This window comes from Serinus canaria, chromosome 14 (assembly GCF_022539315.1).
Source record: "Serinus canaria isolate serCan28SL12 chromosome 14, serCan2020, whole genome shotgun sequence".
Classification (NCBI taxonomy): domain Eukaryota; kingdom Metazoa; phylum Chordata; class Aves; order Passeriformes; family Fringillidae; genus Serinus; species Serinus canaria.
The window spans coordinates 13,976,271-13,998,294 of record NC_066328.1 but is presented as its reverse complement, the minus strand read 5'-3'; the positions used below and the strand labels follow the sequence as shown (position 1 = coordinate 13,998,294).

Genomic DNA, 22,024 nt, shown 5'->3' with positions numbered 1-22,024 from the left:
CCAGGTTGTGGGCAGGTGCTGGGATGGCTCCAGGTTTTAAAAATCACAGACCAGAGCAGACACTAACTGCTGTATGAACCACTCTCTGCAGCTGAGGAGGTAGCAAGGAGGCAACTGTGTAGTCCTGGAGCAAAGGGGTAAAACCTGGGCTCCAGCCATCTTCAGAAGCACAGAGCATGATGAGCTGAGTCTGTGTTTGACAGGCAGCACCAGCCACGGAGTCTTCTGAGACCTGCTCTGCCCCTGGCAGCACACAGAGCCACCCTCTCATTTAACCTTCCCACCTTCTCCTTGCTGCCTGCCTGGAGCAGCAGCGCCCCGGCTGGCAGCGTTCCTCAGGAGCTGTCCACAAGCCAGCGTGGCAGCGCCTGTCACCGAGCAAGGAGGGGAATTAATGACTCCTCACTGGCTGTCGCTCCTGTGGAACCATTGATTTCCCTTCCTGCTGGCTGGGGGCTGCTCTGCTCACGCTGCAGAAAGCTGATTGCGAGAAGGGGTGAGAGGATGAGGCTCCCAGGCATACGGAGCCCCCGCCAGCCTTGTGCTTGCTGAGCTGGAAACCTGCTGTTATCTCGGGGGTGGTTTGATGGAGAGTGTTCCTCTCCTGAGCTGCTGCCTCGTGCCAGCAGCTCACAGGTTCTTGCCACTGAGCTCACAGGTACCGAAGCTTTCAGGCATGATATGCTACGATGATTTGGTTCAATCAGCTCAGAGCTGATCCATAACCCCTTGTGACCAGGTCTGAGTTGTCTGCATGGGCTTAGTGACAATGTGATGGAAGAGACAGGGCTTTGGATGCTTTTCCAGAGTCAAGAAGTAGCTTTTATTTGCAGTTTATGGTGGGATGGAAGAAATGTGAATTTGGACTGAAATGTCCCAGGCAGCTTGGCCATAGAGAGGCAGCTGTTCCTGCTGGGGGCTGTCCTGTGTGCCCCAGCTGAGGCAGCTCCCCAGCCCTATCCTTTAGGATCCAGGATCACTGTGCTATCCAGCTCCTTCTGCAGAGTGTTGGTGAAGCAAATGATCTTTTCAATACAGGCACGGTTTCTGTCACTCTCAGTTTGGAAAGCCTGGACAGATTGAAACCGAGCAGTGAATCTGCAGGCATGTCAAGGTCCAGCAAAGATCTGGCAGTGTCTCACAGTGTCCCTGCCACTTAGGCCAGACCTGCCTGTGCCCCATCCCCCTGAGTGTGAGGGTCTCTTACCTTCTCTATGACTGACTTCTGCCACTGGTAGGTGTTGGAGAGCATGTCGCTCTCTCGCTTATCAATCTTCCGCAGGCGGATGCTGTGGGACACGTTGATGATGTTGACAACGGTGGTTTTGTCCTCAAAGAGCTGGGAGGTAACGTGACAGGATGAGAGGAGGGGTGAGCACACAATGAACGAGCAGCACAGCAGGGCTCAGAGAAGAAACCCTCTGTCTCAACCTGGCAAATCCCTTCTCATCGGGATGAATCCAGGGCTCTACCCTTGGCCTTGCTGCGGTGTAATGGGGCATTATCCCTAACACAGGTGGGGAAACAGAGGCAGCACCCTTGGGCCCACGTGCTGGAATGGGGAGATCAGTGCAAGTAGGGCTGCCATGCAGCTGGTGTGGAAGAAAGGTTCTATGTGCTCCAGCATGCCTGGAAATGGAAAATCACACTTGGAAGGGATTCCTGCACTGCTGGCACTGGCTGTAAATCTTCATTTTTGGAGAGTCCCAGCTTCTAATGGAAGCACTGACTTCCCTCGTGGCTCTAAATAGAGGGTGGCTTCGCTAGCCCATAATGAGGCTCCTCCTGCAGCCAAGTGCAGCTGTTGGGTAAATGAATTCCCTTCTCCATGGGAATGGATGGCAGTGAAGCAAAATGGGTGCACGGCAGCGGTGCGGAACCGCCACCATCTGCACAGGCCATAAAGCAGCAGCTCCCTGGGGGCTCAGGGGTCTGGTTTGTGTCTGTCAGCTCGTGATTACCTGCAGTGACAGGGGGCTGGGATAATCTGGACAGAGCAAAACCACAGCTAATGCAAATTTAAGTAATTTAGCCTCTAAATGAAGGAATTATGGAGGCAAAAAGGGCAGCAGTGTTGCTGAGTGGAGCACTGCTACGATGTTGGTGCTTTTGGAAAGGCTCCTGGGATCTTTGCTTGCACAGCAAGACTGAGGGATTGGTGGAAGGCTCCATTTAAAGTGTTGTGTCCTGCCTCCAGATCAGCTCATGGGCTCAGGAGCTCCAGGAAGGGATTTTGAAATCACTGAGGCAAACAGAGCCCCGGTGTAAGAAATTCAGAGCAGTGTTGGGATTCTGCTGAGGGAGCAGGGAGAGTCTGAACAAAACCAGCTGTGAGGTGGTGCAGCAAAGATGCTGCCTGAGTGCCTGGAAATCTGCCAGAGCAATGAGTTGTGCTGGAGGCAGGAGAGAGATTTCCTCAGCACCTTTCCTGGGCTGCTGCCACCAGTTCTGGCAGTGCCCAGGGAAACCTGCAGTGCTGTTATCCCCTGTCCTAGTCAGTGGAGATGTTCAGAGGCACCACAGCTCAGCCAAGCAGCTGGACCCTCTAGGAAGGAGGTTATGCTGTGGTTCAGGTGTAGCTCTGGCAGCACTGAGCCTCCTGGAAATCCTGTCCCTCCAGAGAAGAGGCTACAGCCTCATTTTCTTGCCTGCTCTCACAGAGATGAATTGTTTTTGGTGCCCTCACCATTCGAAGATCATCTGGGAAATCCTCTTCAAGCTCAAAGCGCTCTATTTTCTTCAGGGTGGCCTGGACAATCTCCATCACCTTTTCAAGGTGTTGGTTTTCCAGGTCCCGGCACTGGCTAAACGTACAGAACATGGTCAAGGACAAAACTGAGCACATCACTCATCTGTGGGGGTTAAAGGACCTCCTGCAACTGGGACTGAGTGTCTGCACAGAGGGATTCTGCAGAAAGGAGCCTGGCTGCTCCCAGAAGCTGCTGTGGTGTCAGGATATCAGGATACACACTCTCAGCTCTTCATCACACACCGAGTCTCATTTTTACTGCCCAGTATGACAGAGGACTGAGAGAGAACCTAGGATTGCCAGGGAAATTGGAAGAGCCTCCAGGTGAAAGCTAAGCTCTGAATGTACTGCAATTATTGCACCAGGCCATCAGATTTCTAGATTTAAAGAAGCGTGACCTGACACTAAAGTACTTCAGTATTCTCATATAACTTTTTCAGCACACATCAAAAATACAAAAATGTACACCATTTATAGAGTATTCAACCAGAATTGTAGATATTTCATTTTCTGCTGTGACAGGAAGGTACTTAGACAACAGTCTAACCAGATCTTCCCCTGTTTTGTCTTCTCTGCATGGAGAAGAAAGAAGATTCCCAGCAGGGTGAAAGCTGCCTAAATCCTACAGAATTTCAGCACAGCAGAATTTAGATCTTTCTGGGCTCTCCAGAGTCTCCACATAAAGAAGACAGGCACTTAAATGACCGTTCCTCAAGGCTGGGAAAAGATATTTTCTATCGATTAAAATAAAAAAAAAATTAAAGTTTTTATAGTGGAGGCTAATTTTTGGATTTAGAGGTGAGGGGTAGGAGCATGACTGGGATCCAGGCCAACCTACTGTGGAAAGGATATATCCCTTGAACGTTTTCAGTGAATGTTGATGCTATGACATCAATGCTTCTTTTAAAGTCCTCTAACAGTTCCTTAACAGAGGGGGAAAAGAGGAAATATCACAATGAAAACTTGCACAAACATAACAGGGAGTCAGAGAGTCTAGGAGGAATCTACGACTTACTGTAATTTGGACTCACTGCTGTTATTAGCACAGTCAGAAACTGAACTGCCTCAAGCATTTAAAGTGTCTGGAGTAAGCCAGGGGATCCTTTGTCACCTAAGTAGTGCCTGGAGAGGGCTGCATTCCCACCCCCTGCCTTGCTGCAGCCTCCTTGTCCTTGGCTGTATGAAGAGCCTCTTGTCAGAAGCACAACCCCTGCCTGGGCTTTACTGCAGCTCTTGGTTTAGCCCTCAGAAATGAAAATTGCAGCTGCCTGTTCCCTCTCTCAGAAATGGCTGATGGAGAATCTGTGAAGTGTTGCACTTAAATGTCTTGGTAGCTGAATCCTGCAAATCCAGCAGGGCACACAGGGAGAAATGTTTCTGCTCATCCCATCAAATATGTAAGGGCCAACTCAGAAAACACTAAAAAGGCACAATCCTGATGCACTGAGGATCCATTTTGAGCTGCTGCTTTCTGCCATCCATGCTCACAAAACTAAACTGCTGCACACAGGGCACAGCTCCTGCCTGCTCATTTTTAAACAGATTATTTTGGGTTTTTTCCTTCGATGAAGATGCTCATCAGCAGCCCTGCCCTAGTTCTTGAGGAAAAGTCTGGGGAGGAAAAGGCAGCTATTATGCAAGCAAATGCAGCAAGCTGAGCAGGAATGTGTATAATCTTATAGCAAAGATCAGCTTCAAAGAATGACACTTCTAGAATTCCAAATGCATACCCCATGCTATGCAGCAACTTGTGCAGAGCTATAAAGGGATTGCACAACCTCCCTGCCTCTGAAGTGTGGGAAATCAGCTTGGATAGATGTGATGGACATACTGTGCTCTGCTCTGAGGAACAGAAATCTGCTGTAAGGCATCAATGTCCAGGGCCTGATCTCACTCCCATCAACTTTGAACAGAGAAAGAAAAGGATGGGGATGAAACATTTTCCTGAGTGGGAGTCCTGTGCCCCTCTCTTGCTGAGCAAGCTGCCACACAGGGCTGCAGTGACAGAGAGGTGACCCCACAACATTCTGGCTGTGAGGTCCCACAGGTGTGAGCTTGGATCTCACCTCCAGGTCGTTGGATACCAGTGCTTCCAAGATCATGAGTGCATCCCACAGCTGATGGATCTCCTCCTTGCCCTGGGCTCTTTTAGAGTCAGCAATTTCACCACTCCCGTCCTGATAAAGCTCATCCAGCCTCTAAACACAGGGATACATGAATTATAGTTTGTGTTCAGCACTCCATTGCAATTTAATTAACTTGTTACATGTGTGAGAAAAGTTCCTGCTGCTGATTAGCTGACATAAAATGTGATGATTCAGGGAAGTCTCCAGATTTACATAGTGGGTAGTCAACAGTTCTGAGGTTTGTTACTGCAGGGGGAGTGGGAAAACTCTTCCTCATCCTCCACTCAGCAGAAGAATTTGCTCCTTCTATGCTTCCCTTCATTTCCAGCAAAAAAGGACAATATTTAATTATTGACATTGCTGGCTGTGAAGAAGAAATTAACAATTGCTTTGGAGAAAGAAAAGCAGGTGTAAATCCTGATCCATTTCCTGCCAAGGAGAATCTTGACTGACTTCCAGTAGGGTCAGGATTTAGTATTCTGAATATGGAATGCCTATCATTGCCTGCCTTCCTCTTACAGCAAGGATTTATTGCCCTTCAGAATTATGTATTGATGTCACTTTTGGATCAGGCAAGATTTATGTTTGCTTGGATCAAAAAAAGAAAAAACAAAACCTCTTGTGCTGAATGTGTTATTTTCATGTCTGTTTAAAATCAGCTAACAATCAACTGTTTAAAAAAGGAGGGAAAATATATATATTTTATTTTGTCTAATCCACTTCTTCTGAGAGGGAATGGAATGGAGTGAAATAAAGAATTCTGTTAAAAACCCCTGCCAAGGCTTATGTCTGGAAATGGGGTGGATTACCTAAACTTTGCAGTTTTAAAGGGGGAAGGGGAGAGCAAGGTGTCTTCTTTTCTAAGGTAAACAAGTTAGGAGGCTCAAAAGGCTCCAGAGCCACTCAAGCTGCATCTCTAGGAGCAATAACTTCAAAGTTCAAGGCTTTTAATCCTCCATAACCAACTTCAGAGAGCACGGTGATTTTACAGGTTACCCAAGTTTACATGAAAGGATTACAGACAGACAAACAGCCCTAAGAACTGCTCCCAGACTGCAGTCTGCTGGGACCTCTGTGCCCTTTGAACTCCTCCAGAAATTTTAAACGATGGGGAAATGCTGTTAAAACACTGTGTTTGGTTTTGATTCCAATTCCTCTAATATTTATAGAAAACTGGCTTGCTGAACCCTGTGTCCTGTTCATGGAGAATCAGAGAATCCCAGAATGGTTTGGGCTGAGAAAGACCTTAAAGATCATCCAGTCCCACCCCCTGCCATGGGCAGGGGCACCTTCCACTATCCCAGGTGGCTCCAAGCCCTGTCCAAACTGGCCTTGGACACTTCCAGAGATCCAGGGGCAGCCACAGCTTCTGTGGGAATCTGCCAGGGCCTCCCCACCCACACAGAGAAGGATTTCTTCCTAATATTTAACCTAATTTCTTCCTACTATCCCACCTAAGCCATCCCTCCTTCAGCTTTAGGCCAGTCCCCCTTGTCACCCCTTGCAGCCCAATCCATAGCTGAGCCTGTAGGTCAGACAGAAGTAAAAGGGTAAAATCTGGCCTCAGCTGTGTATCTTTGGGTTTTGTTGTTGTTTTGCAGGGTTTGTTTTGCTGGTTTAGGGTTTTTTCATGGAAGATACAGTGAGAATTCAAGCACAAGTTAACTGAATAGTCAAATCAAACTTCTGGTTGGAACAAGATTCTCTTTAAGGTCCCTTCCAACCCAAAGCATTCTGCAGTTCTGTGACTCTGGTAGTGCTGCCAGCTCCTAAAGCTGCTGGATGCAGATTTCCAGCATGAGTCAGCAGGGTTCAAGGCCCTGGGAGCAGAGTGACTCAGCAGCTGTCAGCCTGTGACAGGCACTGAAATAAAAGTGACCTGGTTTCCAGCAGGAGCCAGCACTTGTGACTCTGCTGGTGTCACTTGTCAGGGACTTGCTCTCTCAGCTGACAGTGTTACCAGGCTTTAGCCCCTCCCTTATTTATTTATTTTTTTTTTCTGTGGAAACAAAATCATGATCCATCTATTATACATGGTTAGAAAGGGATCCAGCTAGAAGCTACGCCCTGAGCAGCCACAATGGGTGGCTGCAGTCGAGCAGAATGAAAAGAGAGTTTCTGCTTTAAAGGACTAGAAATGCATTAAAATAACCTCCTCTAATTTTTTTGGTTATAGTTCTTTGAGCTGTTGTTGAGAAAATGAACTGAAGCAGAAAATTACTTGAAAATAAACTGAATGCCCTGCAATTTCCTTCCTTTTCTTCCTGGTTTTGCAATGAAGGAAGAATTATTGGAGCTTCAAAAAGAAGGGGAGTAGCAGTAAACATCTATCTATCTATCTTAAAAATCAACTTTATAAAAATATTTAAACTAAAAGGAAGGTTGAGCATTTCCATTTTCTTAAATATTGGTGACTTTAACAGTATATGATGTAGAGAAATCATGCATCAAACAAACAAAAGTATAACATTACCCTTTGGTTCCGACTCTCAAAGTCTGAGATTATTCTCCTGCTTTCTTGCTGGTTGACTGCCAGAATTTCATGGAGTCTTTTGTAGAATTTAGAGACTTCAGCTTCTCGTTTTTCATACTCTTCCAGTCCATACTTATACAGGTTCTCACAAACTAAGACAAACTCCTCCTTGTATGTGACAGCAGAGTCAAGGTCTTTTGCTTGTTCAGTGGAGCAACACGTTATGTTCCTTCTGCCTCTGCAAATCTGAGCAACAAGAGCTACCAGCTACTTTTATGTAAACTCTGTGGTTCTTGCTGGGAGCTGCCAAATATTCTGTCTGGGGCAGGACTGGGTCACCCATTCACATTTCATGCCTAGGATTTTGCTGCCTTAAGGGTATAGAGAAAGCTGTGGCAACTCGAGGGGGGAAAAAGGCCTTGAGGAAGAGAAGAAAATACATTCACTTGTCTGACTCTTCTGACACAGCAGCAGAAGGAAGCCTACAACCCTATCTGTCTTCACAAGTGTGAACACAGTGCCTGTGCAGTTAATAAATACAGCTCTGGAGCCCACAGCCAGAGCACAGAATAAACTACTGACTCGGTAGCATCACAAAAATAACGTCAATTTTTCTTCTGCTATTATCTTAGCAATGGAATTGTTTCTCGAGTCTACTGTAGTTAAGCCGTGATGCATTTTTCCCCAACAGTGTAATGCAATTTTAAGGAAGGTCAAGTTACTGGCCTTGACAATACTCTATTAATCTGAATGAGAAAAGAAAAAAGGAAAAAAAAAAAAAGTGTCTGCTTTCTGCTCCCCCATGTAGGAGCAATGATCAGAAAAATGTGCTGGCCTGGAAAGTTCCCGTTGCCAGTTCTGGCAGGTTGTGAGATATGTGACTTGTATCGTTCTGATGAGTCTGTTCCTATCTCCTACCACTTCAATTTCAACATGATTTTAGCAACTGTGCTCTTACAATCTAACAGACAGAGATTTATCTTCCAGCTCATTTTAAACTTTAAGTGGATTCCAGACTTAAAGAAAGTATAAAGTCTTGATTCTTGAAGGGTCAGGAAAGGAGGCTACAAAAATCCTGTTTGATTCAAGGGAAGGAAAAGGAATATGGTAATTACAACAGTGGGAATTTAAAAAGCTGGGATCTCATGACCTGTTGGGGATAGAAATGAGTGGTTTTACAAATGGGATGTCTCAAGCTGGGCTGGCCAGCTTGTCAGTAATATAAACCATTTGTTTGGAGCCCTCATATTTCACAAGATATCATGCCTTAAAGCTGTCAGTGGTCTCACAGCCTTGTAGTGTAACTTTTGGTACTGTTCCAAAATTGAACACAGACTGTCTCAGATCTTAGATCAATGTAGCTTTCAGCTCTGGACAAAAGCAACAGATGAAGAGTCCCTGTGGATGCACTTCCTTCTTAACTCAAGGCATTACCTGTTAGCTGTAGTTATTCCAAACCCAAGAAGGATATGCCTGCAGCAGCTCCTCCACTCCAGGGAGGGAAACCAGTTTGGCAGCTTCTCCATCCTCTTCATGCAGACTGTCATACAGGAACGGTCCGTTCAGGTACTCAACAAAGGCTGCCTTTGAAGAGAAACAGAACAAAATAAGTAAAATCGAGATGCCAGCCTGCTGCCAGTCCTCAGGATGTGTCTCTCCTGTAAGCACCTCAGCAGCAGCAGAACATGGGTGCAGACATAGTGACATGAACACTGCAGAAACACCAAGCAGCACCTTGGAGTGAAACCCATCCCAGGGGCTTTGCTGCTGCAGCTCTGTAGTCTAAGGATAGAAAACACTGTTTAACCTTGCATCAGATCCCTGAATCATAAAATGGTTTGGGCTGGAAGGGACATTAAAGATCACCCAGTCACACTCCCTGCCATGGGCAGAGACATCTTCCACTCTCCCAGGTTGCTCCAAGCCCCATCCAATCTGGCCTGGAACTCTTCAGGGATGGGGCAGCCACAGCTTCTCTGGGCACCCTGTGCCCCTTGCCAGTCTAAGACATTGCCACATACAAACACTCACTGCAAGGCTGTTTAGCCTTTCAAATATGGACTTGGTGAACTCTGGGGAGGGAAAAAGTTGCAGCATCCTCCCTGGCACTAAAGACTAAACTTAAGCCACTCTGATCTTCCAGAGGTCTGGAATACAGAGCCAGGCTGCAATTGAAAGCACCATTCTACCTGGCCTTGCTTTCAACCCAGGACTACATCAATCTCCAAAAGTCCTGCAGAGTTTAACCATAAAACTAATGAAAAGCTTGACTTAGTGTGAAGGAGAAAAAAAGTCACTTCACCATGAAAATGTTAACATTTCCCTCAGACCTGTAATTTTCTTAATCTCCCGTCAGGCTGATAAACTCCCTGGGTATGATTTACCACTGAGCTTTGCAGGGTCTCTGTAGTTTCATTGTTCAGCCCAAAGAATTATGTTTCCCCACATCATGTGTTATTCCACAGCAGCTCCTGTTTCTACCCAAAAGATAAGATTCAGAGATCAGAGAGATTAATCTGAGCCTTAGTTTTAGCAGAGTCCATGTTAACCTCTCATTAAATCTTCAGGCAGGGAGAGGACAAGTCAATATGTGTTGTGCTTCTTTCTCCTGGGACAATACACAACCAGCCAAAGAAAACTCACCTGCTGGTACTCCAGCTCTTTCTGCTTTGCATCTTCTGCCTCCTGCAGAGCAAGGACCTGAGCCTCCTCTTGCTCCAATGGCTTAGTAAGATGTTGATACTTTAAAGCTGCAGCTTCTCTCTGAGAAATATAAATAAAATATTTGTATTAGATTAGCCTACATTGATCAGTGAGTCAGGGTGTAAGCAACTGATCTTTCTAGAACATGTACCAGAGTGGCATCTGCCTCTCCATTTCCTCAGGGGCTTTTTATTAAACTACTTATGAAGTTTCTAATCTAATCCTCACCCCATTTTTTGCTGGCATATTGCTCTGTTTCTGCATTCAATGCATCTGAGATAATTCAGTCCCAGGAAGCTTTTCTCTCTCCATTTTCTCATCTTTAGAGTTTTTTGGGGTTTTTTTTCTATTTTAGCAGAAAGTTCAATTTTGACTTCTAGAATTTGAGCTCCAATTTGATCAGTCAGTGAGGTTAATTCATTTTCTAGGGAGGAGAAGGTCTTTGGAAGAGTGGATGGCAAGGTAGTACCAGGGGCAAGAACCTCATTAGCTTGAAACTGAAGCTTGACAAATTTAAGTATGCAATTCTCAGACATCCCTGATGAGCAGGGACTGCATTCCATGACCTGGAAAACTCTTCCAGTCCTATTGTAAGATCAATGCACATTCCAAGTCCAGCTCCTGCTCTGTGCCAAGCAAATTTACAATTAATCATGTTCTTTGGTTACTGAAAAAAAAACCAAAACCAAACAAACCTGAACAAAAAAAAATCCCATCTTTGTTCCTTTGAGCCCTGGGATGATAAAGCAGCTCCACAGGTTACTGGTGAGGATGAAGTGTCTTATTCTCAGAAATCAAAAGTGGGAAGTGCATCCAGGCAGCTGCTTGCCTAGATTGTCAGGTTGCTACTGAAACAAATCACTCTGTGAGCAGCAGGACCACCAAGGCTCCTTCCCCCTGGATCCATGTCTCCAGACTGATTTCCTCTGAGATTCTCTAAGAAGACTTGCACTCACACTGCAGCCTCTCTGTGGCAACACGAACCAGGCCCCTCTCCCACACACAGCTGCTGATTTTCACAAAATCTGTGAAGACATCATGCTTCTGACACCTCTACCTCTCTGTCAGATTTGACAGAATTTGGCCTACAGGTTCACAGCTGTTATGTGGAAGCAGAATAAACACGGTGTGTTTCTGTGAGCCTGATTTCTGCAGGGAACCTGCCCCCAGTGCTGGAATATTGCTGGCACACCAACAAAGCAAAGGCTCTGTAAGATGCTCTTGCCTGATTTCCCAATCAGGGAATGCAGAAATCTCACCGTGGAGTTTCTCACGAGCTTGAAGTCCAAGTACACCAGGCTGGGAAGATGAGCAACAACAAACAGCCTGTAGTGCTCTTCTCTGCAGAAAGCGTTCCCACTGAGGTTCAGTGTCTGCAAGCTTTTTAACCTCCTGAGGTAGATTACCTGTGCCAAAGGGAAAGAGCTCTGTATTTCCCAGGGCTGGGGAAACACAGCCTTGGAATTTATTGCTTTTATTACAGTCGAGTTGCAATATGTATTCTGCTCTGCTGCCAAATTCACATGACAGTCAATTATGAGTTTCTAATGGTTTTGGGAAAGGAAATACTTAAATTCACCTTGGCAATATCTAGACAATGGGTGGAGAGAGAAGGCAGATGGGATGCACAAATCACAGGTCCTAAATTGGTAAGATGCCCTCAAAAGAACCCCAAATAAATCCTAGCCTCCCCCATTTTCTCATATGTAGCCACTTATTCCTTTTCTAGCTTTCAGGGGAGGCAATAGGAATTTTGCCATGGCTGAGAGCAGTCACAGAACTGAGCCCTCATGAGTCAATAATCTAAAAGAAAAATGGCTGCAGTAAGCACTTAACACCAGAGGACCAAAACTATAGCTCAGACCACTCAGAAATCCTAAGGAGAATTTCATCACCTAAGGAGGGGCTTGGACACAATGGCAAATGGCAGTATTAGAATATCTGATCCTGCAGCAGGGAATATTTGCAAAGCCAGGGAACACTCACATCTTCCAGAATGGTCAGGTTATTCTTCCCTATGGAGAAAATCTGCAGCTCTTGCAATGTGTCCATGTGCTCAATTTTAGATATTCTGTTATTGTAGAGACTGAGGTCCTGCAGTTTGACAAGAGTATCCAGGCCTCAATTACTTCAATATTGTTGAAGGACAGGTCTGGGGAAGAATTTAGAAATCAAACATTAAATTATTTATTGCAGAGCACCCTGATTCTGCTCTTTAGTTCTGGATGTAGGAGTGTATGTAGAGATTTTTCTCAGGGGTTGTCCAGGTCCCACAGGAAAAGCTCAGCATTAAATCATCCTTTATTCCCATCTCCTCCTTGCAATTCTCTGTGCAGCTTTTAAATGAGAGGAAAAGCTGAAGTTACTCCATGCAGAGTTCACATGCACAGCCTGAAAGGGACTTCTCCTTATGGGGAAACACAAAACAAGAATGGGGAAATGCCCTTAGAGGGGAATTTCTGTGATAAATCTGACACTGTCTTGTTTCTTGCAGACTCTGTCCTGCCACAGTTGTGGTCACTCCCTCAGGACCAAGATAAGGCAGTTCCATGTCAGTGGAGCTATGCAAAGGCTCACTTGAGCTGTTCCCCTCATTGAAATGTCCTCTTCCCCTGCCAGAACATCTCTCCTAACACCTACACTCACCATGACTAAGGGCAGGGTTTGCCTGAGGATTAGTACTGAGCAAGCCAAGAGCCCAAAACCAGTTTATGAGGTGTCTTGGGTGGCTGAGACACTTGTACAGCAGCAGCTGAGCCACTGCAGCCTTTGGGCAAACAAAATATGAGAGTGTGCTTCAAAACACCGTGCTTACACTGATCACTCAGTGATTCACAAGTGCCTCAGTCATCTCTGGAGCAGAACTGTGCAGACAACTGGTGGAAGAACCCATCAGACATTTCACAATGTGCTTACGAGCTCCAGCCCTGCATGCTGAGGATATATTTAGAATTCCAGCCAGCAACGTGGCTGCAGTTCCAGGGAATGCTCTCAGCTGAGCATCTGTGTAGCTGCAAGCAAGTCACATAAGGCCACAAGGATGGGCACTCCTTGGGACTATGATGACACCCAGCCCTTAAGGATATAGGGGTTGTAGGCTTTGGAATGCCTGCAGCAGCTTTGGAAACAGAATTCAGGCTTCTAAATCACTGAGGTGTTTCCATAAATATTCCTGAAAGTCACCCCTAAACACAATAGAAACCTTGGAAACAACATTGAAACCTCAGCTTCCTGTTCCTGCCACACCAAATGTATTAAACCCAGTTTTTAAACATTTGAAGGATTGTTTTGCAGCTCTGATACTCAGGCATTTTGACATTTGACAGTCAAATAAGGAGACACACAGACAGCTGACAGCCTTCCCAGGGTAAGCTCCTATCAGTCGTGTTTGAGAAGGTGACATGCTGCTTTATCTCAGATTGCTTTGCACCTGCAAAGGCATCCACCCTCCCCTGCCTGTATCTCACCAAGCCATACAAGGTGAACCAGACTCTCCAGACCTTCTATCTTCTCAATGACATTGTTGTCCAGCTGCAGTTTAGTCAGATTCTCTAATGGCCAAAGATTAGCAATCTGCAGGATGTCTAAAGCCACAGGAAAAAAGAAAAAAATAGAAAAGAAAATTACTTTTCATGTGAGCCAGCTTTGTTCTAGCAGACACACTGCCTTGCACAAGGAAAACATGCCCAGTCTTGCCTCCAGAAGGATTTTCAGTGTGTGATGAGTGCCCTGGAGAGCTCAGAGGTGCCCTGGCTGGAGGAGATTCCAGTGGAAGAGCCCACTTGACCTCAGTGTCCTGCTCAGCACACGCTGCTCACCAGTGGGGCCAACGAGGCCTGCAGGGGATGCTGAGTGTGGTTTTGGGAAAGGAAATACTTAAATTCACCTTGGCAAAACCTAGACAATGGGTGCAGAGAGAAGGCAGATGGGATGCCTTCTCTCTGCTCTCCAGAGCCTTCCTGAGCCCACTGCTGGCAGCCCCTGACCCTCAGTTCCCTCTGCAGCTGCAAGCAGGAGGGTTGGGATGAACCTCTGCTTTTCTCTGTGTTTGCACTCCAGCAGGGCCCAGCTCCTGCTGCTGTAAATGACTCTCATGCTCCTGGAATTCTCAGCACAGGAGAGGAAGTTGGAGTCTACTCTTTCTGTGAAGGCTGCAGTTTAGAACTAATCAATATCCCTGCATTTAGTTTCCTCCAAAAACAGAATCACAAGGGCAGGCTGTTGGTCACCACAGCGAAGGATCAGGGACAAGGTGACAGGAAATGCAGAATATTCTCACTCCCATTTCTCTTTCCCTTGCAATGCCTTCCCAGAAGATTTCTTCTGCTATCCTGCTATCCTTATTTAGTGAGGGCACCATAAACCAAGGAATTGCATGCACAAAATATTCACACAGCTCTGGATTTTGGATTTGCAAACAAATCTGTGCAGGATCAGGTCAAGGGAGACTTTTCTAAGAAAATCAACTCATACACACATTATTTTACTGGAGCACACAAAGAATAATCAACTGAAATTACCCCCCTCCCTCAAATACTCAGATATTGGGCCAAATGTTCTTCCTTTCCATTTTTTTTTTTTTTTTGAATGCAAATTTATGACAGGTTTGACAGTAAGAGGCAAGCCATGGTAATGGTATGGACGAGCAGAGAATGCTTTAGATTGGATTGTAAGCACCAAAATCTCCCCTGAAGCTCTCACACAACCACCAGCCGTGGCAGAGCCTGCCCAGGGCTGGATTTGGCCACGAACTGAGGGACCCAACAGGGCTGTGGCCTGTAGGTGTCACCACAATATAAATGTTAAATGAGAACAGCAGTGACAATGAGAGTGGGGAGTGAAGCAGCTCTGAAGTCACCCATCAGCAGAAGCTCCCTCTGATGAAGCTGCTTTGTACAGGTATGAGCAAAAGTCCAAGTCCAGAGGTTAATTTTCACAAAATAATTCCCAGCAAATAATGGTTGCTTAATTGACAGTTACTTCTAGCAAAAGAAGAGGAGAAATATGCATATATTCTGATACTCACTTTTAAAACTAAATTGTATCTCTGTCACAACCTTAACGTTAATACTTTCCCTTCTGGCAATATCTCCAAGGTCCTCTGGACACTTCTCTTCAATGGCTTTCTGGAGCATTTCATCATCAATAACATTTGGCTCAATATTATTGAAAAACTGAGTCATTGTGAGACGGAATCAGTCTTAAAGGACAGAAAAGAAAATAAATTAAATCACTGCCTAGCAGTGATTATAAAAATGAAAATGAAAATAAATTAAATCACTTTCCAGCAGTCATAGAATCACAGAATCCCAGAATAGTTTGGGTGGAAAGGAACCTAAAAGCTCAACTCATTCCACCCCTGCCATGGGCAGGGACATTTTCCACCATCCCAGGTCACTCCAAGCCCCATCCAACCTGGCCTTGGACATTTCCAGGGATGGGGAATCCACAACTTCTCTTGTCAGCCTGTCCCAATGCTTGACAACCCTTTCAGTGAAGAAAATTTTCATGGAAATTTAAATATCCCTAATGTTATCCTGGAGGCAATGAGACTATTTGTCTTTTTCAAACTGTGCAGAATTAATGACTCTGTGAAGGACTTGAATCTCCAAACTTTTGCTGGTGTAAGATGTTTATAATTACAGAGTAAGTTCTGATTTATTTTTGCATAGGACAGCGATGATAAATGTCAGAGTTTGGACAGTTCTGTTCTCGTTATGGTGTTTCATTAACAAACCAAACCTCTCTGTGGCTTTGTGCAGCACACACCGAGGAGCAGCAGGCTCTGGATTTATCCATCCTTGAGCTTCCTCTCTCTCTTTCTTGCACAATCACAGAATTATTTGGGTTGGGAGGGACCTTAAAGTTCATCTCATTCCACCCCTGCCCTGGGCAGGGACACCTTCCACTGTCCCAGATTGCTACAAGCCCTGGCCTGGCCCTGGACACTCCAGGGATGTTCCCTTGTCCGGCGTCTCTTCGGTCAATGCCGGTTCCAGCCACCCCGGCCGGGTGGGTGGGAAGGGGCTGCCGCCTCCCGCTCCCGGACCCACCGAGGCCCAGATCCCGGCCCGTCAGGCCTCTCACCGCGGATCCCCAGAGGTCGGGGTCGGCTCCCGGTTCCCGGTTCAAGTTCCTGCTTCCCGCTTCCCGTTCCCAGCTCCCGATTCCCACCCGCTCCTCAGCGCCCGTCGCTAAGGAAGCCCAGGTGTGTTGCTAAGGGCGGCACGTGACCGGTGCAGCCGCCAATGGGCGTGGAGTGGGTGGGGAAGCTAGTCACCAATCAGAGTGCGAGAAATCCGTGTCAGCCAATCAGCGCCGGGACCGTGCCCTCGGGGCGGAGTGGGCTCGGATGATTGACGTTGCCTTTACCCAATAATGTTACAGATAGTTTCGGGCTTTGCCCAATAGGAAATGGCAGTCTCATTGTCCCTGCTGTCCATCAAAGGCAGGGCGGGGAAAGGGGCGGGATCACTGACCTCCATTGACAGTGATGGACACTCTCTTTAACCAATAATTTTTCCGCGCGTCCTGCAGCTGTCCAATTGAACGTAGGGAGGCGGGACACAGCTGCCAGAGCGCGCTGTGGTTGGTGCGCGTGGCTGTCGGTCAGGGCGCGGTGCGGGAGGGGTGGGCGCTGGGCCGCTGTTTGTTGTCATCCCAAGATGGAGTTTCTGCTGGGGAACCCGTTCAGCACCCCGGTGGGGCAGAGCCTCGGTACGGCGGCCTGGGGAGCGCGGAGGGGCCCGGGGGAGCCCGGGGAGGCAGCGGGGCTTCGGCTGGCGGGCGGGGCTGGAGGCAGCGGGGGGCTCTGGGGGTCTCTGAGGGGCTGTGGGGGCCCTGGGGGTCTGTGAGAGACTGTGGGAGCGGTGGGGGGAGAGTCTACTAGAGCTCATGGGGGAGATTTGGGCTCGGTAAGGGGCTGTGGGGCTTAGTGGAGGTGTTTGGGGCTTATGGGAATCAGTGCGGGTTAATGGGGGGGCTGGGGGTGGTGAGGCAGCTCTGGGGGCTCTGGAGGTGTGGGAGGGTCTCTGGGGAGCAGGGATTCCAGGGGTTCCAGGGGTTTGGAGGGGCTGGAAGGCTTTTGTTTTTGGGGAGTGTTGGAGGCCTCAGTGCGGGCCTCTGGGGTTAGTGGGTGATGTGGAGATCAGAGAGCAGAGAAGGTCTGGGGAACAGGCTGCTGTCCATGAGAAGAGACTGACTCCACGTCGAGATGGATGCAGGAAAGTTGTTGCATCCCCCAACTCCTTTTCCTGAAGTTGAGTGCCTTCTTCCAGACCACCTTGTCACTGATGCACTTTTTCCCAAAGTACTGAAATCTCCCTGTGCCTCTGAGTGGGCAGGGGGGTGATATGGTCTAGAGACACAAATGAGTGCTCGTTTTTCAGCCTGGAGGCTGAACTGTGGTTTTGGTAACGCTTTGGTGCCATTAGCAGGTTATTCTGAGCCAGCTTCCACCTCATGGCCAGTCCAGGCCTCCCTGGGCTGCTGTGGCTGCTCCCTCCCTCCCACAGATGTGTTCTTTCATGGCTGCTCATGTTTTGGTTTGGTTTGCCATGGCTGGGGCAAAGAAGAGAAAGGAGAAAGCCTGAGCATCACTTGTGCAGTGTTTGGTGACTCTGAGTTTTCACCTCAGCTGGGTGGGCTCTCAGTGCTTCCTGCTTTCCTGTGTTGGGCCCTGAAGAAATTTAAGATCTGTGACATTGCAGTGGGAAGAAACAGGCTGGCTCAGGTTCCTGCAGTGCAGGAGGGCGGGCAGTCCCAAAGCCAAGGTGATGCTCAGTCGAGCATGTCTCCTGCCAGGGTAGGCTGGGAGAATTGGGATTGTTCAGCCTGGAAAAGAGAAGCCTTGGGGTGACCTGATTGTAGCCTTCCCATATCTGAAGGGAACCTGCAGGAAAGATGAAGAGAGAGGGTTTGGAGTGATAGGATGAGGGAGAATGGCTTCAAACTGACAAGAGAGTAGCGTGGATGGAATATTGGGAAGAAATCCTTCCCTGTGAGGGTGGTGAGGCACTGGCAGAGGTTGCCCAGAGAAGCTGTGCCTGGGAGTGTTCCAGGCCAGGTTAGACAGGGCTTGGAGCACCCTGGGATAGTGGAAGGTGTCCCTGTCCATGGCAGGGGTGGAATGAGATGATCTTTAATGTCCCTTCCGACCCAAACCATTCTGTGCTTCTATAACACATGGCTATGCATAGTCTAGCCTATAGCTGTTCTCTGTTGATTGATGGAAGTCTTTGAAAACCATAGTGGAGAAAACTTTGCAGAATATAAGCTCGTGGCCTCAAACCTCTTTTCTAGTCCTTTCCTCATCCCCACGTGCAGGGACACCCCCTGGCTGAGGTGAAGGGCCCTTCCCTGGGTGAGTCTCACGCTGTGCTCTGAGCATGGCTGGGCTCTCTTTGTCAGGCTATATGGAGCATATGTATAACTTGCTGTTTATCCTCAGCCATCTGGGCTGTTTATTTCTTCTGCTGAGGGAGAGGAGTGCCGAGAATCAGAGGAGAATAATGAGAACAGCTCAAGAGGAAGGTGATTTTCGAGTGAATTGGCTTTGTTGTGTTTGGCCACCAGAGCACCCCTGCCAGGACAGCTGGGCCAGGCCTCTGCCCTCAGCCTGGGGAGGGAAGGCACCAATTTCTCCTCTTCATTGGCAGCTTCTCTTAGCATCAGTCTGTGGTTTGAAGGAACTGAAGAATTGTTGGGGAGCAGGGAGGGAGGAGTGGTAAAATCTGCTTTTTTAGCCTTCTGCCTGTTTAACTCCAGTATTAAAGGTTTTCAGAGCGCTCACATCCCCTCGCTCGCTGAGCAAGCGGTTGCTGCCAGCTTGGAGGCTTTGAACACTGAGCTGCTTCCATCAGATAAGGCTAGGTGTGCAGCTTCCCTTAATGCAAAATTCAGCTGCACTTTCAGAATGTTTTTCTTTACTCCCAGGGGGAAGAGATAACTGCAGATTTTATTTTGGAAGACAAATTTTTCTGCTTCTTCTCTCGCTGCCAGTTATCCCTTTCTGAGACAGCAATAAAACAAAAGCATGCCTTGTTCTCAGACACTGCTATTTGCCCAGTGCTTCCACAGCTTGTTTTTCCAATGAGCTTGTGGAATATCATTTTCACTTATGCTTCTCTTCATTCTTTGAAAGAAATGGAATAATTTTGTATTTCTGTTTAAGCATATTGTGTTGTACACAGTTGTGATGTTTTCAAGCAAGGCCTAACACTCACCATAAGGGAGAAGTGCAGAAAATCCTGTAGGTCCATCAGCACACCAAGAATGTGTGTTCTCTGCCAGGAAGTAGCAGAGGTTCACGAGAAGATTTAATTAGGGCTCTACAGGATCTGCAGATAAATGCCAGGTCTGAAAGAACAAAGATGTCAGAAAAGGTTTGGGGAGAGCTGAGAGAGGTAATACAAGGGATTTTCTCTTTTCTCCTCTTTATCTGGATAATGTCTGAAGCTAGGCAGGCTTTTTATGTTAACTCTTTTGCTTAATGTGGGAAAGTAATGCTAGGATGAGCTCAGAGGATTTGTAATGGAGATGGATAGAGTCTCCTGAATCAGAAGTGCCAGTTGAAATGGCAGCCAGGTTCCTCATGGCTGAAACCTACCTGATTTTTGGACTGGCTTGTATGGTACCCTCTATTCAATTCCCAGTAGTGACATAGCAGAAACAATATAAGCCATCACCATGGCTGCTAATTACAAACCTCACCTAATTTTGCTATAATACTTTGATGGACCTGTGGACACTCAGCTGTCCTGGTGTCTGCAACAATGTCCTCCCCTGAGAGGAGTGGTTGGGTTTTGGTGGGGCTGTGTGGAAGGCAGGCAGCTGTACCTGAGAGATTCCTGAACTCAAAAAAAAAAATTTTCATTCCATTTTGCTTTCTACCTGGAGGTTGTTGTGAAGGGAGCTTATGGCATCATTTTACATATAAACCAAAAATCTCACCCAGGATTTTGTAGCAGAATCCAATACTTCCCAAAGGTTTTGTGAGGTGTTTTTCAGAAGGTCTTTGTGAAGGCTGGTGAGAGTCTAGAGGGTGGAATTGGGTGCCATGGGTTTTGTAGGCTGCCAAGTACATCGAGGTTGACAAGATCCTTTGTGGCATTGGGTGCTGGCCCAGTTCTTCTGACTGAACTGTTTATTTTTCCAATCACCACTGTAAATACCATCTTGAAGAATATCCTGACCAGTGAGGAGCAGAAGAGCAGGAAGATGTGTAGTAAAGCAGCTCTGACAGAGTGCTTGCTGTGTGGAGAGGGATTGGCCTGGAGAAAAAGCTGCAATTTACAGTAGTGGGAATTTGCCTTGAGATTCACCATCCTGCCATAAATTGCTTTTTTATCTTTCTTTGTTCAGTGGAGCCATCTTTAAAGTGTCACCACTCTATTCAAGGTTATTAGAACAAATACCCTTGCTGCAGGTTAGTGAAAACATCTTTGATGATTAAAGCTGATTGAATTACAAGAATGTGAAGTGCTGGTGACTTTTTTTTTTTGCCATTCTGCTTATTTGATAGTGGCCATATGGCTTACATGGGAGGACCCAGGGAAACCTGGTTTAGTTTTTTTTTTTGTTTTACTCTGGACACATTGCAAAGGCTTCAGGAGAGTGCTCCTTTGTTTGAATCCAAAGCAAACCTTGCTGCTGCCCCCTCATGCAGGTGCAGAGGGCTGACCCGGGGCAGTGAGGTGTGAAATGGGCTCCTCACAGAGTGCTGGACAGGGGCATCAAGGTCAGTTTTGGTCAGGCTCTGGTCTGGGCTGTGTGTGCTGCTGAACTCAGCTCTTCTCACTGCTGCCCCAAATCTGCCTGAGCCAGAGCCAAAGGCCTCTGGGAGTGAAGTTCAGCACCTGAATTAAGTGCAGCGAGACTTGAAAGTTAATTTTTAACAACGAAGAAATGAAGAACAATTTCTACGTTTAAGAATGTAGAAATGAAGTGGTCCTGTGTGGCTGGGAGTGGGGATCAGGTGCTGCTGGTTTACATCCCTGTTGCAGAAGGGAAGTTTCAATGCACAGTGCTTGTCTGGGCACTTGGAGTCTGTTTTTGGAGGAGAAACAGTGTGGTGATTTAAGGAGGCTACAAAAACAAGGTTTCAGCAAAAGATACAGAGGCACTTTATTGAAGCAACAGTGAGGCAGACAGCTTTTCAATTGATTTTTATCAAAGCACTTGCAGTTTCCATTCAAGGCTGTTAAATTGATAATATATATGGTGGATACAGGCTGTTTTCAGAGCTGCTGTTTTGTTCCCCCCCCTTTTTTTTTTCTTTTACTTTTTTTCCTTTTTAATGGGAAAGTGCTTCAAGGGGTTTAAAACACCTTTTATTTCCCCTTCCATAATAAGCACTTGAGCCTTTTCTTCAGGTTTCTTATATCTCTAAGATTTTTATGATTCTTAGAATAAAAACAGTTCCTAAATAAATGAGTTGATGACTACATGTAGGAACAGAGAAATGCATTAGAGCCAGCAGCCTGTGGTAGTCCTGTGGGAGGCATTAATCCAGGCTTTCTTGTCCACAATTTCCCTAAGTTCCCTTCAGAGTAAACTTACTACTTTGCTGTGCTGTGAAGTATTTTTTAATAGATAAGCCTTTCCCCAGTGCTAGGAATCAATGTTTAAAGTGTACACTGTAATCTAAGGTTGTGGTCCACGTAAAATATAATTTTTGCCATGTTCTGTTGGGCTCTGAATCTTCTCTCTCATCATTCATTGCCTTATAATGAAATAAAAAGTCCTTTGCATTTACCCACAACCATGTTAGCATTGTCCCTTATTCTAAGGGAAGTTTTTCTCCATACAAGGTGGCAGTAACTTTTCTTGCTGTATCAAAAAGATTAATTTTGCCTTTGTCTGCAGTGAAAAGCGCACAAGAAGTTCTCTCTTCAGAGCTGAAGTACTTTTCTAGGTATTCCTGTAGCTGGTCAGTTTTTAGAAATCCATCCCCCCCCTGCTCATTCAGAATTG

At 46.6% G+C, this 22,024-nt stretch overlaps 2 protein-coding genes across 3 annotated transcripts in view; one reads left to right on the top strand and one right to left on the bottom strand.

Annotated features, from left to right (window-relative positions):
• Positions 1–751: 751 nt before the first annotated feature.
• DRC3 (dynein regulatory complex subunit 3) lies at positions 752–16,314 on the bottom strand. The gene is given in 14 exon segments (XM_018915804.3): positions 752–1,070; positions 1,208–1,339; positions 2,687–2,810; positions 3,602–3,672; positions 4,816–4,947; positions 7,349–7,523; positions 8,820–8,932; positions 9,992–10,111; positions 11,311–11,457; positions 12,038–12,174; positions 12,177–12,203; positions 13,519–13,635; positions 15,078–15,251; positions 16,139–16,314. Coding segments are annotated over 13 exon segments (1,566 nt in total). The 5' UTR covers positions 15,235–15,251; positions 16,139–16,314; the 3' UTR covers positions 752–956.
• A 347-nt stretch (positions 16,315–16,661) lies between these two features.
• Positions 16,662–22,024, top strand: part of TOM1L2 (target of myb1 like 2 membrane trafficking protein) — a 56,581-nt gene continuing 51,218 nt past the window's right edge. For both annotated transcript variants that reach the window (XM_018915807.3, XM_009091778.4), the window contains exon 1: positions 16,662–16,768. In XM_018915807.3, the coding sequence (XP_018771352.1) occupies positions 16,717–16,768 (52 nt within the window). In that variant the 5' untranslated portion in view covers positions 16,662–16,716. The remainder of the gene's footprint in view (positions 16,769–22,024) is intronic.